Source organism: Eretmochelys imbricata, chromosome 7 (genome assembly GCF_965152235.1).
Source record: "Eretmochelys imbricata isolate rEreImb1 chromosome 7, rEreImb1.hap1, whole genome shotgun sequence".
Classification (NCBI taxonomy): domain Eukaryota; kingdom Metazoa; phylum Chordata; order Testudines; family Cheloniidae; genus Eretmochelys; species Eretmochelys imbricata.
In genome coordinates, this window is record NC_135578.1 from 98391573 (window position 1) to 98411607 (window position 20035).

The 20035-nt window shown below is 40.2% G+C and overlaps 1 protein-coding gene across 1 annotated transcript; it reads left to right on the plus strand.

Annotated features, from left to right (window-relative positions):
• The first annotated feature begins 274 nt into the window (after positions 1 to 274).
• On the plus strand, positions 275 to 20035 carry BNIP3 (BCL2 interacting protein 3). Its single transcript, XM_077822732.1, has 6 exons — positions 275 to 544; positions 9115 to 9292; positions 10484 to 10568; positions 15189 to 15295; positions 15399 to 15548; positions 17603 to 20035. The coding sequence occupies exons 1-6, from the start codon at positions 499 to 501 to the stop codon at positions 17652 to 17654; spliced, it is 618 nt and encodes a 205-aa protein (XP_077678858.1). The 5' UTR covers positions 275 to 498; the 3' UTR covers positions 17655 to 20035.

A 20035-nucleotide genomic window follows, 5' to 3' on the forward strand; every position in this document is an offset into this window, starting at 1 on the left:
CGCGGGGGAGAGGGGGAGGCTTTAAACTCTGTAATGTGCAAAAGGATGGTGCTACATAACTGCTTAGTAACAGCGTTCCCCCACATTTCCATGACAGACCGGGCGCCACTAGGACCCAGAGGACAGTAACTGCTCGAATCAATCGATACCTGCAGCTGCTGTTGCTCGCTGGCGGCACCCAGGTTCTGTGCTGCTTTCCAGCAGCTCCCGAGCTCGCCGGGCAGCCAGCGCACCAGCCAGCGTTACAGGGGCAAAAGGGGAGGAAGGTGATGACAACCAATCAGGGTGGCCCGTTCCCTCGAGACGTCATAATCACAAACAAACCCCAGAACCTGCAGCAGCAATAACAATAACAGACTGTGTCAGCTGCTGGTCAGTCGGCGGTGCGTACGTGGCCACAGTCCGCAGCAGCTGCTCCCGCCAGCGGCGTCGGGGGAGAGCAGGCAGCGAGGGCGGGCTGAAAATAGAAACGCTCCTGCCTAGAAGAAACTAGAGGCAATGTCGCAGGGCGAGGGACCCAGCCTACAAGAGGAGAATTTGCACGGTAAGAGCCAGCCCTTCCCCCCCTTTCCCAGCAATGCCTGGGCCCCTTCATTTGCAGGCCTTGCTAGGGAAAGCGCCCCCATCAGCCTGCTCTCGCCTAAGGACTTGCTGTCCGGAACGGGGGCAGTTGGAGACTCGGGTTCCCTTTGTTTGTAGCATGTGACGTCTTCCCAAGTCTAGGTCTGCTGTTACGCTCGTTAATAATCATGCAGTAAACATGAAACTTGACAAGCATGGGGGAAAATGTCAGCACTTGCAAATGGACGGTGATCAGTACTGCATGCGCAGGGGATATACAGGGCTGTCCTTAACTCCACAAATGAGTGTGTGATTGTGTGCGGGCTTATTGTATCTTGCCTAGATACAGGGTTAATGTGAGCCATTTAAAAACCACACAGTCAGTGAGGGATCTCGTTACACCACCCCTCCCCCCACCGTGAGGTTGCCATTAGCAGCAATCCAGTTATGGTAACATGGCAGGTACAGTTATAGCTGCATGGATGGCTGGGTGTTTAAGAAAGAAAAACACCTTCTTACAAGCTCCCTGATATAATTCATGTTCCTTAGACTGAGAATCCATGGGCCAGGTATGGTGGATTTGAGTCTGTTTGGAAAACACGCACAATCAACTGTATAAAAACGGTTTCTACAAAACCAACTTCTATAAATTCGACCTAATTTCGTAGTGTAGCCATACCCTAAGACACTGATTTTCTACTGGCAGTAAATAATGATGATCTGTCATTTAACATCTTTTTAAAGTTCAGATGTATCTATTCTAGTTTGACATCTCCACCCCTTGCAGCAAACTATAATACTTTGACTGAATATACATTTGTTTCAAAATACTTAGGCACCATGGAAATGGAACAAAGTGAGTTAGGATTATAATAGATATGCATGTTTTACTAAGCGTAAAAAAGGAAGTGAAATCAGGGCATGTATTTGCCATACTTAAAAAAATAAATAAATCAGTTTGCAGAAAAGGAGAAATGAATTTCCCTTATTCACCTCAAATTGGAGAAAGTGGGTATTTCCGATAGATAGATAGATAGATAGATAGATAGATATAGGAGTTTTGGAAATAAAGAAAAAAATCTAGTTTACATTCCCACTGTTCTCTAGGATTTCCCTTTGTGCCAATGTGACAGACAGAGCAATTTGGTTTACTTGATTACCCAGTGTATATATACCAGTTTAGGAGTTTCGCACGTAGCAAAACCACAAGAGGGTGTTTCATAACTCTCAGGGCCTTGGAAGATTTAAAAAAAAAAAAAAGACTCAGATGGTCTTATTTCTCTGTCACTGATACAGGGAGATAGGACACACATTGCATAAAGGGACTTTGTCTGGTATGTCTCATATCCTCTGTATGTTTGGAAAAGTTAATGTTGTTAAACACTATATACAAACATTTATATGGGTGCCACATCTGGAATGGGACACTAAGACAAGTTTGCCTGATAAACCCATGCTTACACCTGGGATAGAAATATCAGGTTTTCTTGGGAAATAATGTTCCATTTTATGTATCTTGAGTTGTAATTTTATAGCAGTTCTGGCAGGAGATTCTCAGAGAAGTCAGAGAGAGAGAGAGCTGTTTCTCCACCCGGGAAGTCAAGGCTGGCTCAATGTCTAGGTGACAATAGAGATGAAAGAAATTCTGACTAACATGAAAAATGGAACACGTTAAAAAAGCACTCAAATCTCAATCACACAGCCCCACCGCCACGAATAGATTCTCAAGAAATATGTGCTCCCTGGTAAGGTACAGAGTGTGTTATTTGCAAACCAAAATCAGAGTTAAGAGATTGTGCATTCAAATGTGCTCTAGTGTTATTGTACATCTTCCTTGTATAGGATGATATGTTGGAAATGCAAAGGAGTTTGTTGGGGAGGTGAAGAGGAAGACTGTGGCTGAGCATTAAAGCATGTGAAAGACAGTTGTTTTAAAGGGGGTTTTCACTGATATATTTGTGATATACAGAGAGAGACTTCTACTCTGTACAAATTGAGTTTTTCCTGCTCTCTGAACAGTTTGTCATTTCAGACATCAGAATTTTGTGCAAATGTTCTGTGGCAGTGACTAATTTTGAAAGTACGGTATTGTGGTAGAGATATTCACAAAGCCAATGATATCCCACCAGTTACTCCATCCATGCCTTTTCTCATGCTGGTCCCTATTTTTGCATAATCTTTTCTGGTCCACTGCACAAGTTAACCTTATTTTTTCCTTCAGATCCCTTCCCATGACTCCCCAAGCCTGCCTTCCAGCCTCCGCCCTCTTATCTGTTTATGTTCCTGTTCTTTATGAAAACATGAGCCTTCAGTATCTAATCACTATTGCAACAGCTGATTTATAGTAATCTAGCCATCGCCCCCATCACCAGAATATCCAATATAAAAAAAGAACACAATGTGTATGTAACATGTATTTAGCTCATGATCTTTTAAAGTCATAACTCTTGTCCTCTCCATATTCTATCATATACTGCTGTGTTATGTCTGGATTGTGTGTTAAATCAGGGACTGTCTTTAGTTTGCTGTGTGAAGCAGTTTTGAACGTCTGTGGAACTGTATAAATAGGAAATGATCATTAAAAATGGGTTTGAAGCTGGGATTTTGACAATTTTAACACTATTACCAGCACTAGCAGTTATCAGAGGTTCTTTCTGTACAGCACATACAAATTAGGTCCAGATCTCTTCCATCATATGAGAACATAGTTTGATCTTGTTCAAAGAGTAAAAGATGGAACAGTGATTTAACTCAGTTGCAACTGGGGGCTCCTGACACTTGCGTCTGTATTGTGGATGGGCCCTTAAAGGCTAAAGAAATAAAACAGCTCTTAGGTGTTAGAATAGCAAACAGAGTATTACTTGTGATTTCCATTTGTTTAACATGGCCTAATAAACCATTTATTCTAATCAGATATTATTGTGCATTCTAATTATTGCAGGACTACAGAAATATTTTAAAGTCTAAAATCAGTCGTGAGAGCACTTAATTATCACTGTTTATCTTGTCTTTAATTTGAGTAAGTATTCTGACATTGCTAGAACTTGGAGAATGAGTAGCCATTTGCAATCAGAGATAAAATGCTGAGTATTTACTGTGATTAAAAGAAATAAGGTTACTTGTACAGACATTAACCTAGCATTAGGACAACATTTTTCAAATTCAAAGCACTTAAACGTTATTTAAATAATCAAATATAATTATTCTAAGCAAAGATCCTGTCCAGATTCACAATAGTAAAGCATGTTACATTATTTTGGTACAAAGCTGACAGCATGTAAGGTAGTAATCAGTACACTGCATGTATGTACAAATCCTATCTTTATATTTCTGATGTTGTTTGGATAAGAGTTTTTTGATTCATATGTTTCTGGCATGCTAGCAAAAAATCAAATATTTGGCTTATAATTATTTAAAAGTTGACTTACGGTACTTTCACCAATCGGATTGCAGTATGCAAATATATAGTTTGTACTGTATGACAGTTGGCTGAGTTATGTGATATCACCAGTGCACCATCCAGTGACAAGCTAATTTTTTTCCTGTAAATGTGAGTACAGGCATAGTTTCAATTTAATTTCTTTCATATCCTACACCTAGTAAATGGAAGAGCAAAAGGCGAGCGAGGGCTGGAAAGAGGCATTTGGAGCAAGGCAGGACAGGATGGGAGCCACATGGTAGGCTCAAAACTGCCGAAGGTGCAAAAGCCAGGGCCACAGTCAGGCCACATCTACTTAAACATCCACACTGATGACTCTTCTGAGCCTGTTCAGGATTTCCACCACAACATAACAGAAGGACGAAGAAAGGTTTTTATATAGACAATCAGACAGATGAAAAGGTAGGAAGGCAACAGATGGCAGTTAAGTAAAGTGTTTTCCCCAACTTTGTTATCACCAGATATTTGCATGCAAAGGATTATATGGAGTTCCAAATTTTAGAGGAAGGTTATTAATTTGTCCATTTAGTCAACCACAACACAAAATGACAGGTTTCAGAGTAACAGCCGTGTTAGTCTGTATTCGCAAAAAGAAAAGGAGTACTTGTGGCACCCTAGAGACTAACCAGTTTATTTGAGCATAAGCTTTCGTGAGCTACAGCTCACTTCATCGGATGCATACTGTGGAAAGTGTAGATGATCTTTTTATACACACAAAAGTATGAAAAAATATCTCCTCCCACCCCACTCTCCTGCTGGTAATAGCTTATCTAAAGTGACCACTCTCCTTACAATGTGTATGATAATCAAGGTGGGCCATTTCCAGCACAAATCCAGGGTTTAACAAGAATGTCTGGGGTGGGTGGTGGTAGGAAAAAACAAGGGGAAATAGGTTACCTTGCATAATGACTTAGCCACTCCCAGTCTCTATTCAAGCCTAAGTTAATTGTTTCCAATTTGCAAATGAATTCCAATTCAACAGTCTCTTGCTGGAGTCTGGATTTGAAGTTTTTTTGTTGTAATATCACAACTTTCATGTCTGTAATCGCGTGACCAGAGAGATTGAAGTGTTCTCTGACTGGTTTATGAATGTTATAATTCTTGACATCTGATTTGTGTCCATTTATTCTTTTACGTAGAGACTGTCCAGTTTGACCAATGTACATGGCAGAGGGGCATTGCTGGCACATGATGGCATATATCACATTGGTGGATGTGCAGGTGAACGAGCCTCTGATAGCGTGGCTGATGTTATTAGGCCCTGTGATGGTGTCCCCTGAATAGATATGTGGGCACAGTTGGCAACAGGCTTTGTTGCAAGGATAGGTTCCTGGGTTAGTGGTTCTGTTGTGTGGTATGTGGTTGCTGGTAAGTATTTGCTTCAGGTTGGGGGGGCTGTCTGTAGGCAAGGACTGGCCTGTCTCCCAAGATTTGTGAGTGTGTTGGGTCATCCTTCAGGATAGGTTGTAGATCCTTAATAATGCGTTGGAGGGGTTTCAGTTGGGGGCTGAAGGTGATGGCTAGTGGCACTCTGTTGTTTTCTTTGTTAGGCCTGTCCTGTAGTAGGAGACTTCTGGGAACTCTTCTGGCTCTATCAATCTGTTTCTTCACTTCCGCAGGTGGGTATTGTAGTTGTAAGAATGCTTGACAGAAATCTTGTAAGTGTTTGTCTCTGTCTGAGGGGTTGGAGCAAATGCGGTTGTATCGCAGAGCTTGGCTGTAGACGATGGATCGTGTGGTGTGGTCAGGGTGAAAGCTGGAGGCATGTAGGTAGGAATAGCGGTCAGTAGGTTTCCGGTATAAGGTGGTGTTTATGTGACCATCGTTTATTAGCACTGTAGTGTCCAGGAAGTGGATCTCTTGTGTGGACTGGACCAGGCTGAGGTTGATGGTGGGATGGAAATCGTTGAAATCATGGTGGAATTCCTCAAGGGCTTCTTTTCCATGGGTCCAGATGATGAAGATGTCATCAATATAGCGCAAGTAGAGTAGGGGCATTGGGGATGAGAGCTGAGGAAGCGTTGTTCTAAGTCAGCCATAAAAATGTTGGCATACTGTGGGGCCATGCGGGTACCCATAGCAGTGCCGCTGATCTGAAGGTATACATTGTCCCCAAATGTGAAATAGTTATGGGTAAGGACAAAGTCACAAAGTTCAGCCACCAGGTTAGCCGTGACATTATCGGGGATAGTGTTCTTGACGGCTTGTAGTCCATCTTTGTGTGGAATGTTGGTGTAGAGGGCTTCTACATCCATAGTGGCCAGGATGGTGTTATCAGGAAGATCACCGATGGATTATAGTTTCTCAGGAAGTCAGTGGTGTCTCAAAAGTAGCTGGGAGTGCTGGTAGCGTAGGGCCTGAGGAGAGAGTCTACATAGCCAGACAATCCTGCTGTCAGGGTGGGTGCCAATGCCTGAGATGATAGGGCGCCCAGGATTTCCAGGTTTATGGATCTTGTAGTAGACAGAATATCCCAGATTGCAGTTCCAGGGGTGTGTCTGTGCGGATTTGATCTTGTGCTTTTTCAGGGAGTTTCTTGAGCAAATCACTTTAGATAAGCTATTACCAGCAGGAGAGTGGGTTTGTGTGTGTATGGTGGTGCGGGGCGGGGGGGTGAGAAAACCTGGATTTGTGCTGGAAATGGCCCAACTTGATTATCATACACATTGTAAGGAGAGTGATCACTTTAGATAAGCTATTACCAGCAGGAGAGTGGGGTGGGAGGAGGTATTTTTTCATTCTGTGTGTGTATATAAAAAGATCTTCTACACTTTCCGCAGTATGCATCCGACGAAGTGAGCTGTAGCTCACGAAAGATAATGCTCAAATAAATTGATTAGTCTCCAAGGTGCCACAAGTACTCCTTTTCTTTTCACAACACAAAATGGCTTGATTGGATTCCTGTTATCTCTTGAACATTCTGTCCACTCAGAACACAGCCAGCAAGATCCTCTCTGTCCTGTCGCTCAGATTACATTTCACACTTCACAAATCTCTGTATTGGCTCCATTCCTTCTGCGTTCTATTAAAGCCACTGCTTTATTTATTTTGATTTCATTTCTTTGTGTATGTCATGCTCCCTATGCTCTGCTCAAGCCTCTCACCTAACTGTTCCTTTTCCTGGTCCTGATTTATTGGCTTCTTTTAAATTTCTTGTAAGAATGGTCCCTCCAGTTAATACATGCCAGTACCCTCCCCTTTCCACTTGCTCTCATTAAAAAAGTCCCACCTATTATCTTCACCAAAATGCAAATACTGTCATCTTTTACCTAATTGTACTGTGCCTGGAATGCCTTTAGATCAATGGTTCTCAAGCTTTTTTTTTTTTTTTTTGGTTGCACGGACCACTTGAAAATTGCCAAGGGTCTCAGCGGACCACTTAATGATCTTTCCAAATATTGTTTGTACCGTTAGCTAACTATTGTAAAGCACTTTGGATAAAAGCGCTATATAAAAAAAAACTTAATTAACTTTTTTGTTCTACAAATAAAAGCACACAACTCATATTTTAATATCAGTAGTCTTACCTTTCTAAGGTGATGGAGGTGCCCTCTCTCCCCTGCCACAGCAGCCACAGAGCTGAGGCTGGGAAGGAGGGCCATCTCTCCCCGGCAGCCACAGCCCCGGAACTGGTGAAAGTCGCCTCTTTCTCTGGCAGCGGCACATCCCAAATTTCGCCCGCCCCCTCTTCTCACCCCACTGCCCCCTCCCACCTACCCCCTATTCCCCCGAAGGCCACCACCTCACCTTAAGTGTGTGTCTTCTGCAAGGTTCAGACACCAAATTAGGTGGGTGGCCCTTCATTTTCTCACGTGCAGCTGCCCAGGCGGCGCACCTTAAAGGGAACTATCCACGGACCACCTGAATGGAGCTCACGGACTACAGTTGGAGAACCTCTGCCTTAGATTATAAACTGTTCAGGGTACGGACACTATATTGTGGTATTTACTATTGTAAAGCTTTGTGTACATCAACATTTTATATAAATAAGCTCCATTGATTTGTGTGTATATATGTAATTATTTAAATGTTATCCACTTATTTGATTTTATAAATGAAGAACCAACTCCAGGTCCTTTGAAATATGGGTGGTGCTTTTAACATGGAAGTTAGTTGTTACTGAATACATTTTGATAAGACAAATAAACATGTCACTGTCAACTGATCTTACATTTATTGTAGGTAGCAAATAGCTGATCTAGCAATTGCCAGACATCCTGTATTGCCCAACAGTGATACTTTAAAATGTGCTTAATGAAGAAGGTAAACAACAAGCACTGTTTTTATGGAGCAATGATCCTACTACATTGAATAAATTAACAGTGAAAACATTGGCAGAGGAAGTCAGTCCTTGAGAGCAGAATCCGTATCTGTCAACTGCATTGAGCTGTGAAGATGCATACAGTGGATTATCCCACCAAATTAAAATGAAAGCTTCTGTAACGGAGTATGCATACAGACACTTTGTACTTTCATATTTTTCCTGTGAACCAGAACTGCATGACGTATTAGCTTTCTAAGAAAAGCATCTAAGTATTATGGTAGCCATTCTTCCCCAGTTCATAAGCTGGAATACTATGGCGTTGAGCCAGTATTTTCTGATACATTTTACATCACACTGAAAAGTCCTTGGTGGGAGGTCTGACATTCTAGCTCCTTTTACACAGAGCCACTTGTCCACAAGTGTGCAGTTGCTATAAAACAAACCATATTACACAAATGTCTGAGGGGGGGCCTGATCTAAAGCCCATTAAACTCAATTCAGAGACTTCTGTTGACTTTAATGGGCTTTAGATTGGGTCCTTAACGGACAAGAAAGTGGCATAAAAAGAACAAACAGTATGAACAGTACCAATATATTTACTCTGGGGAACAATGTCTTCAGACAACTATTTTGGAAGTAACTGAAAGGGTTACAACTTTACCTCTTTGAAAGGCATGTTAGAATAGAGTTTTACTGTTAACCAGCAATAACCCATGTGTACCAGGTGTAGTCACATTGTAGAAAGCAGGAGTGAGGTTATCAGACCTAACCTGGGTGTTAGTCTGTTTTGCAACTTTCAATATTTGTCTTTGTGACTTTTTCCTGTTTTGTTTTTAATTATGCCAAGCAGGGTCCTGGGTGGAACTGCACTTCAGCAGTAATGGCAATGGTAACCCCGTCCAGCCAACAAGCCACGAGCAAGTACCAGACTCTATTTCTATTTACAATGGCGACATGGAGAAAATACTCCTAGATGCGCAGCATGAATCCGGAAGAAGCAGTTCAAGAGAAAGCTCCCGCTGCGATAGGTAGCTATAAATACATTATTACAAACACAGAAATGCTCATTATAGTGCAATTTTCCTGGTGTGTGTGCGCGCGAGATGTGTTTATATAAACACATTTATATCTGTATAAAAATTTACAACAAATTTTTTTTTATAGTAAGTAAAAATAGGAACACATTCTGAAGTAGCCCATCCTGAAACCATAAAGAAACTGTAAGGGAAAGAGCCATGGAAAATTTAATCACACAATGTAAAGGGGTCTTCTCAAAGTTTTTGACATGCTGGGACTTTGTAGGGAAAGTGTATCAGCATCAGCTGCACTTTGCACAGATACACTGCTAAATCACTGGCAACATTCCTGCTATAATAAAAGAAAATCTGATGCTTTCACAACCTGGGTTTGCACATGGTGGCTGCCATCCTAAGAGACTGTACGATCAGTCTGTGTGGAAACAATGCCAGTGCCATTCTCAGGGTGTAAGGTGTTACTTTATTAGCTTTATGGAAAAGTAATGGTGGAAAAGTAATGGTAAAAAAGGAATGATAAAAACAATGTGTGCTTGTGACCTTAGGTAATTGCTAAAATGATATTTTAGCTTAAATCTAATTTACGGACCATGGAGCTTTCTAATAGCAGCATTTAAAAGCAAATTTCCATATGGGGCAGCTCTCGTAAATTGACAGATTTCATTGGGGCTGTGACAATTTAAACCAGTGGAGGATCCTCACTATAAAGTTTAATTTGATTCAAGGAACTAGAAGACTTATGGAATGGGCAAGGGGATGTGGGAGCTCCCATTTCTAAGTGGCTGGTCTGAATACAGGCGAAAAGCCATTGTCATCTATCCGCTGTTCTTCAGTGATATTTATGAACTTAAGTTGTGGGGATAAGTCCAGTAACCCTGTAGACAGATGTCCACATCTGCAAAAAGTTATACCATGCATTAAACTGACTTCCTTCTTGGCAGATGTAGTCAAATGAGCATGGAGGATGGGTTATGCTGCAACCCTAGAGGTAATTCCATTAGGTCAGTATTTAAGCACATCAGTGGAGAAGCCTGTGCCCTTGCTGCCCATGCTGTAACTGTCCAGTAGAAGAAACTTCAGCTGTGCCAACAAAGTTTGTTTGCTAACTTTTAGTTCCACATGTAGATAATATCAGCATGAAGAATTTAATGAGACTTTTCCCTCCTTTTGCTTCTGTTTACAAAGCCCTCCTCGTTCCCAGACACCTCAGGACAATAACAGAGCTTCTGAAGTGGAGACTCACAGCAGTGGAGAAAAGAATAGCTCTCAGGTAAAAGCTAAATCACCCCTCCTTTGAGAACCTGTTTGACTATCACAGTTCCAAGACCAGTCTAAGGAAACTTACATAGAAAAGATGAGATTGATCCTACAAAGATTAAACCACTGAGTAACTTTAATTCTGAAAGTAAAAGGGATTTCCCTCTGGAGTCAAGATACTCAGTTGTTTAAGGGTATGCCTACGCATAAAATACCAACAGCTGGCCAGTATCGACTAACTCGGGCTCCTGGGTTCCAGAGCCCGAACTCCAGCCTGAGCCCAACCATCGGTGCTGCAATTTTATAGCTCTGCAACCTGAGCCAGGTGACCCGGGCCAGCTGCAGGTGTTTTATTGCAGTGTAGACACATCCTAAGTCTTTGCAGGCTCAGGCCCCATTGTATGGACAGTTCTAAGCCACTGAGTTGCATAGTCACTCTTTTTGAAAACATATGAGCTGGGACTTTCAAAGGGCCCCAAGGGAGTCAGGTGCTCATTTGTATTTCAATGGCAGTTTAGTGCCTGACTCTCTTAGGGCTCTTTAAAAATCCCATACATATAGGTCAAAATGTTCATAGTCTGAATTTACAGATTAGGAAGGATGGTTCAGTAAATACTCTACAGGATGGGGACTCAGGAGACCTGGGTTTGATTCCCAGCACAGCCACCTGCACCATGTGTGATCTTGCCCAAGGTCATACAATCTACTCATGGTCTCAACTGCCCATCTGTAAAACAGGTAATACTGCCCTATCTCACAGGGGTCTTAGGAGAATAAAACCCATTAAAGATTGTGAGGTACTCAGATATTACAATAATAGGGTCTGTAGATATACAAATATTATTGATATTCACTAATGTCATATAGATCTGCAAGGCCGAAAGTTCCTCCTCCTGACATGACTGTAACCCCTTTGTATTGCTCAGGCTTACACCAGCAGGTGTTTGTTGGGAATCATTAAAAAAGGGATAGATAAGATGACAGAAAATATCATATTGCCTCTATATAAATCCATGGTATGCCTATATCTTGAATACTACGTGTAGATGTGGTTGCCCCATCTCAAAAAAGATATATTGGAATTGGAAAAGGTTCAGAAAAGGGTAACAAAAATGATTAGGGATATGGAACAGCTTCCATATGAGGAGAGAATTATAAGACTGGGACATTTCAGCTTGGAAAAGAGACAACCATGGGGGGATATGATAGAGATCTATAAAATCATGACTGGTGCTGAGAAAGTAAATAAGGAAGTGTTATTTACTCCTTCTCATAATGCAAGAACTAGGGGTCATCAAATGAAAATAAATAGGCAGCAGGTTTAAAACAAGCAAAAGGAAGTATTTCTTCACACAACGCACAGTCACCCTGTGGAACTCCTTCCCAGAAGATGTTGTGAAGGCACAAACTATAACAGGGTTTAAAAAAGCTAGATAAATACATGGAAGATAGGTCCATCAATGGCTATTAGGCAGGATGGGCAGAGGTAGTATCCCTAGCCTCTGTTTTCCAGAAGCTGTGAATGGATGACAGGGATGGATGACTTGATGATTAGCTGTTCTCTTCATTCCCTCTGGGGCACCTGGCATTGGCCACTGTCAGAAGCCAGGATACTGGGCTAGATGGACCTTTTGGTCTGACCCAGTACAGCCATTCTTATGTTATGTTTGTTGGTTTTATTTTTAAATAATAATGTGCTGCAAGAGCACATCATGAATTTAAAAGGAGTAACTTCAGGCATAACAAAACCTTCCTTTTGTCTGTTAGAAATTATAGCCTTATAGGTAAATTTTAAAAAGCAATGAACTGGGATTTAGCCATATGATCCCTATTCACTTTAATAACTGGGATTGAGCAAGTATATTTCAACATGTTACTTTGATAATTTACCCTTAATATTTTGTGTGTTAAATATATTAAAACATTTTTATGCATTACTTTTTAAATACTTGTGAAGACTGCTGGCAACCAATGCAGCTGGTAAATCAGGATTAAAAAAGGATATTTACTGGAAGCAAAGAGTCACATTTTACATACTGTGTATTGTCACATTGCTGAAACAAGGCTAGAATCACAGGTCCACACAATCCCCTTATTAGAAACTTGCTATTAATCTTTAAATTTTTCATCTAAAAACTCTTTTGTAGATAAAGTTTTATAAGTAATTCAGTTAAATGTACAAAAGAACCTCAGAAAAGGATGAGCTGCCTGTCCAGAGCATGCTTTAACCCAAATAATCACGTGTCTGGATGCAGCGAGAGCTTCATCCTGAGTAAGAAAAGGAGGACTTGTGGCACCTTATAGACTAACAAATTTATTTGAGCATAAGCTTTCGTGAGCTAAATACACACACATCACTGAGAAGAAAATATTTTCATTCATTCTCACACTCTTTCTCCCACTCCCTCCCTATATATATATACACACACACACTTTTGCAACTAGAGAGAGAGAATCATGAGTAAACTGTTGATATATATTATACACAAAAGAAAACCTTCATTAAAAAGAAAATTATAAGATCGCAAACTCGAACACTCAAAAGTTATTATATGCCAGAATTAATGTTCTGTATGACCTTAATTTGTTTCCCTGTGTACACACACATTATCATAGTCTTAACTTACATGATCACATACTCTTTTTTCACCACCAGGACCCCTGCCTCATTCAGTGCACACTTAATGAGCAGCCATTCAATATTTTGTTTTCTCCTCATTGTTCAATGTGTAGCCCCAGGCCTTATTTACTGTACATTATTCAAATGCTTCTCTGAAGACAGAATTAATTTCCTCATGGGCTTTTCCATAGTGCTCACCACTGTAGTATCTGAACTCTTCACAAACATTAATGAATTTATTTTCACAACACCCCTTTGAGGTGAGGGTGTGGTATCCCCATTTCACAGATGGGAAATTGAGGCACAAAGAGAGTAAGGTCAAAAGTATCCACAAATTTTGGTGTTCAGTTTGAGATGCCTAGTACCTTATTTTTTCAAGAATTTAGCATGACATAATTCGTTACATGTTCAAAGCACAGCTCCCATTGGACTTCAGTTGCAGCTGTGAACGCTCACAACTTCTGCAAATCAGATGCAAGGGTCTCAAGTCAGGCACTGAGAAAACAAGGAACAGGGATATAGGACTGGCAGGGACCTCCTGGGTCATCAAGTCCAGTCACCCGCTATCACAGTCAACCCTGTATTGTATAATCGTGCTCAGAAACTTAAACTGCATCTTAAAACTATTTCAAACAATTAGTGACTATGTGGGAGAAGTTTGGTTTAAGGTTATTTGCCCAATAACATATAGACATTCTGAAGCAGATGCAGCAATAGAATCCAGTTCCCCAGGACACCATTCAACTACCCTAATCACGAAACCATCCTTTCTTTTTCCTGCAGTCCCCTGCCTCATTTACTACACACCTTCCAACTTCTGCAACATATGAGGCAGGGGCCTACAGACAATAACCACCTTTTCTATTCAACCCTGATTAATCTTCAAAGAAAGTACACCCTATGCACTGAATGAAGTGTGGATCCTATGGAAAAATTAGTATGGGATCATGTAATTAAAAGATTATATATAATATGTATCTCATAATACATGTGCACAAGGGGACGAAATTAAGATTTCAGAGGCAATTTCTAAGTTTAAGTTTCTGAGGAAAGCTTTTCCTAGCTTTTGAGTGCTTGACTTTGTAACCTTAATAATGTGGTGGTGTTTTTTTATATAGTGGTGTGTGTGTGGTTTCTTAGATTTTTAAAAAGTGAACTGAAAACACAAGCCTTTCATTATGTGGCATCATATTGAAACCCACATGGGTCATCAGCAGGCTTGGAACCTTTAGATTCAGCACGCAGACTTCTCCCAATTGAGCTAAGGGAGTAACTGATAGCAGGTTGTCATCCTCTATATGGAGTATCACCAGAGGAGGAGGAGGAGAGATTTTGCCTGGGGTTTCAGTTATTTGCTGACAGCCTTGGAGTGGTGAGACTAAGAATCTTGGGTTCCATTCCAGGCTCTGGAGGGGAGTGTACTCTGGTGCTCATGGACCCTTCTACCACCCAAGTCTGACACCTTCCAAACCATCCCCCTCCAGCCAGTCCCTCTCTGTTGAAGTCCTGTCTCTTCCCCATCTGTGGCTCCCCATCTCAGTCCCAGTCTCTGTTCCTCAGTACCTATTTTCACAGGGATGGCAAAGCCACATCCCTGACACAAAGGCCACCCTTTGCCAAATTTCATATCCTGTGCCAAAGCATGGGGACAGAAGAGCTTTTCACATGGTTTGTCATGGGTTAAACACATTTTTTCCCTAGCCCTGTTGGAAGTGATTGAACCATTTTGGCTGAAATTAAAAAAAAATAAAATAAAAAAATGCATAGAGGGAAGGCATTGAATACTGGGTTGCAGGAACATATGGACGCCGCAAGTGAACTTGAGAATTAGCATGGGGGACAGATGAGAGGGCTGCATTGTAGCAGTACAACCCAAAATGGCCTTACGGTGGGCAAAGCCAGAGAGAGTCCAAGTTCTGTAAGTGAATCCAGCTTCTATAAGGATGGTGGTGGTAGTGATTTGTGTAGTCATAACCATCCAGTGCACTGTTTGATGAAGACTCTTTGTTTTAGTCTGAAGAAGATTTTCTTGAAAGAAGAAAAGAAATAGAAAGGCTCTTGCAGAAAAATTCAGACTGGATATGGGATTGGTCCAGTAGGCCTGAGAACATCCCACCAAAGTGAGTGTCCTCAGCATCCTGCAGTCCTTCTGCTGGGGCTTTTATTTTTATGGGTGGTAAATGTACATTTGCTAACATAATTTGTTTTCCTCTCCTAAACTAGGGAATTTCTCTTTAAACACCCTAAGCGTACTGCCTCTCTCAGCATGAGAAACACAAGCATGATGAAGAAAGGGGGCATATTCTCAGCAGAATTTTTAAAGGTTTTCCTTCCATCTCTGCTTCTCTCTCATTTGCTTGCCATAGGGCTAGGGTAAGTTCTTCTTCTTTTTTTTTTTTTTTAAATAAAATCTTTCTACTGTAGCTTTCTCCTGTCTGTTATCTGAATAGTGTCATTCCAACCTGTAGTTCTTCATATGCCTACAATTTAAATGGTACAACTATTTTGACACACTGACCAGTTATTCACTAACTAGTATCCACTACTTTGAAGCTATTGTATCACAAAAGCAAAGCAAAGCATGGCCAGACCTGACCAGTCATCTTATGTTTTGCAAGTGTCCTACCTGTTGCTTGTGGCATTGCTGTATGGGTCAGTTTTCCTCAATGCTTTTCTCAGTAGTTGAGGATTTACCTAGAGAACTGTCAAAAGCTGAAGTTAGGAATTATACAGACATAGTATTCAGTTCTGTTGTGATGGGTGGATTTGAAAGGGAAAAAAGCCAGTGGGTTTTATTCCGTATGTTTCAGAAACATGCGAGCGTCTATAAAAACAACGAGAGGGGTCTTTTTCAAATTAGCATTGTGCCAGATCATACGGACCTGTAGGAAAGGGACTGGGGGAAGAGATCAATCCCTTAACTCCATCCACTCAGGGCTGGGGTTTCCCTACCTGTAGAGGGTGCTTCAGAGCCTATCCCTAAACCCAGAAGATACCCAGGTATCCTCACAGATGTTAGGGAATCTGTGGGAGGCCAGGCCCATCCACATCAAGGCCCCATGGAGGTTTACTAGGGACTTCCCACAACCCTAGAGGGAGTGAGCTTTGTGGAAAGGACATAGAATTCTCAATTGTCATGTCTTTTCCTAGGAATCTCTCTGAGGTTAAAGGGGAATGATCTGCTTCCCACACCAGCCACAATCTTCCTTCCTCCCTTAGCTGCTCAGTCTCTGCCCTCTCACCTGTGTAGATGCTAGACCCCTGAAGAGGCCTCTAGAAGTTCCGGGGAGCAGGGGAAGGTTTGCCATGTGTTGCAGAGCCACTGTTATAAACAAACAAGGTGAAGCTTGCTCATTCCACAGGGCAGCGTGACTTGTTGTGATCTCATACCAGCATAAATCAGCACTAGATCCAAAGGGTTCGACCATTGTAAAACTGTTGAACATAAAATAAAAATCAGGCTTAATAACTTGCCAGTGCTGTTTACAATTATCGCATTGGCTTGTTTTCAGTATGCCTTCCCTGATGGAGTGTCCCTTATTTCCTCTCTGTTCACACACCCAATCCAATTGGTTAGGGTCAGACTGCAGATAAAGGAGAAATATCTGAAAGGTACACACTTCTAGGTGTGTGAGGGCACAGATTAGCTAACTTAATATACAAATCCTAGACCCCAACCATCTAATAAAATAAGTGGTTTTAAACAATCCAACCTTTACTTTCCCCCAAATCTTAAATATATGTTTAAACTCACTTAAAATAAGTCTACAAAGTTGATTAAATAGAAATAAAAAAAACCTGTATCTGACTGTTCAAAATGTATAGAAACATACTGAAGTTTTCCTTTGAAGTACGAACAAGAATACTATAATATTATATGTATTTCATTAATTGACTCTCCAGAATTTCTCTGACCTTGCAACATTCTAGCTCACTTACGGATATAGTAGCAGAAGATCACAACCTGTAACACCTTCATGAAGTGCTATGTTTAAATGTGGTCACAATGGTTAATTTTCATAGTGGTCATTTCTTTCATTTGAGAAAAGGAAACAAATACAGGAAACAACACAGAATAAGAGTGAAATCATATTGAGGTAAAAAATAATGAACAAACAAATAATAAAAAGTGATTGATGAAAACACTAAGTCAAATAACTGAGTGGGTGTAACAAAGCTCATCTTACACTGAGCACATTATTTTGCCTCTTAATCTGGTGTGAATTATGGGTCAAGAGTACACAGAATCATAAGCAACCAAAAGCTGGTGTTTATAACAAACTCTTTTGCAATCTTAACAATAGCAGGTACTGCGACTGCTTCTATAAATTACATTCTAGTAATCTGATGAGGGAAAAAGCATTCCTTACATGCTGTACATTCTTTTTAAAATGAAATGCGTATTCACATGTATTCTCTTCCCCAAGGATTTATATCGGTAGACGTCTGACAACCACAACTACAACCAGCACCTTTTAAAGGAAGAATAAAATTTGGTCAGGCTCAAAGCAGTGAGAATATCCATCTGGGAACACAAATGGTGAATGGCGGGAACTTCTGAGCTTGTGATAGCTACAGGACCTTGCTGTTTGTTCTGTAAACATGTTCCTAATTTAGTAGTAGATGGGGGACAAGAAATACTGAAGCCAAGCTATCATGTATAATGTTTTAGATCAATTTATAAAGCATGTTTCAGATTAATATCTGCTGTAATGCTTGGTAGTGAAATATCATTGAAAATTTAAAAAACCCTCAGTGTTAATAAACAAACTCTTAGCTTTCTTGTACTGTTGTGATGCAGCTAGGAATTCATCTAAACCATTATTTCTTTATATTTCTGAAAAAGTGAATATTGTCATTATTAAGATGTGGCCTTATATATGCTATTAATCCTGTGACTTGATTTGAGGTGACTCATTTTCTTAAGGTTTTGATTAGCTCTTCTGCATAGGGGAGACACCAAATGTTAAGACACTCTCTAGATGCTCAGCTGGTACATACAGTGTGGCTTCAGTGGAACTATGTTAACTTACAGCAGCTCAGAATTTGGTCTACAAGAGCCTCAATTAAAATTTGGGCCTCAGTGCCGAACAAATTATTTCCTTTTGCAGTGCTCTTTATTGTTTGTCATTTAAAATTCCTCTTGTTCTATATTCTTGCAAAATATGGCTTTAAAACAAAGTATTTTTTGATTTGATGACAGAAAAAGTGCATTTCCATCCTAAATTGGCCTACTTATTTCCCTTATAAATGTTAAGGAACAGCATACTTGCTTATTTAGGTATACTAATGGAACTCATTTTGATTCAGGAATTTAATCTTACTATAATAAGGAAAAAGGAGATTGATTTTTTTGTGTGCCAAATTCATAGGTCTTATGTATTTTTTAATAAAAAACTTGTGGATTCACAGTTGTTTCCCCTTTTTAAAAAATATTTCAAACCAATTTCTGAAAGCTGTTTAAAAGGCAAGTGCTCTCTTTTGGACCATTTCACTGGGTTTATTTTTTTCATACCTAATTCATCTGTGTTATCACAAATAGCAAAGAAAGGTTTACTTAAAATGATTTCATGATTCATCCTTAGATATGAGTAACTCTGAACTACTAACTGATTAAAAGAAATTCCCAAGTGGAAATAATTGAAAGGCATGGTCTTTCATTATACACACACACACAGGATCTGCACATACAGATTTGACTTTGCTTTGTTTGTGATAACATCATTGTTTAAAAATAAATTTACTTTGAGTATTGCCAAATGATAAGGAGAAAATCAAACATAGACTTTTATCTTTTGTTCTTGGAATGGAACTGAAATTAACATAGCTGTTTACAACAGCTCGATGACTGTATACAGTGGGCACCTGTGCTACCTCACTATATTTATGCCCCATCACCAAAAATGTCATCACAGTTACAGGGATAGTTTGCTGCTGCAAAGGCACGAAGTGGCACTCATCACCTAGCCCCTGATCTTGCAGACAGTTACACATGTTTATCTTTACACATGAGTAGTCCTTTGGGGATCAGTGAGACTCTACATGTGTATGAATTTAAGTACATGTAGGATCAAGACCTGTTTTTTGTTTTTGGTTTTTTTACATTTTTCTTAAGGTTTCAACTGTGGATTTCTAGGATTTCTTTATTTTCTGAATAATCTTTCCCATCAAATTGTAAAGCATTTGAAAATAGATTTTGTTTGAAGCCTAAAACTCCTTACACAGTTTCACTCATTATAGCCCCAGATGAGCTTTGTGTGGGCTGATGCCTGCACCCATGCAAAGTTCACTCCATGATTAGGAGCCAAAGTTTACTGACGGTTTTTATTCAACATCTCCTCTCCCCCCCCCCCCCGACAAATATTATAGACCATTATCTAGATGTTTGAGTAGCTGTCAGATCAAGTGTACAAGAAAAATAAATACATTTTAGTGTAAAGACTTAACACCAATTATTTTTTGTAATTTTTACGAACAGAAGTGAGCACCAGTAGGGTTTGTTTTAATTATTAGTCGTAAATATCAAATAAGTTTATATTCTTCAAACCTGCAGGGTTGGCTTTTTTCCCCCTAAAATCAGTGTGTGTGCATGTGTATCACATTTTTATGTAACAAGCTTGTAGAACTGCCCTTTTTCCATTGTGTTAGATTGATATTTCTTGTTGCATTGGAAGTTCCATGTTTTTAAATATATCCTGGTATAATTAGCGATATTTTAAAGAAGTTTAACAGAAGCTGTGAAATGCATTTGAGAGAGACTTCCTGGTATCATTGAAGTAATATTCAGTTAAACATTACCAGAGTAGATTGTGACATGACTTGTAAGAAAAATACTAACCATTAATAAAAGGAAGGAAATA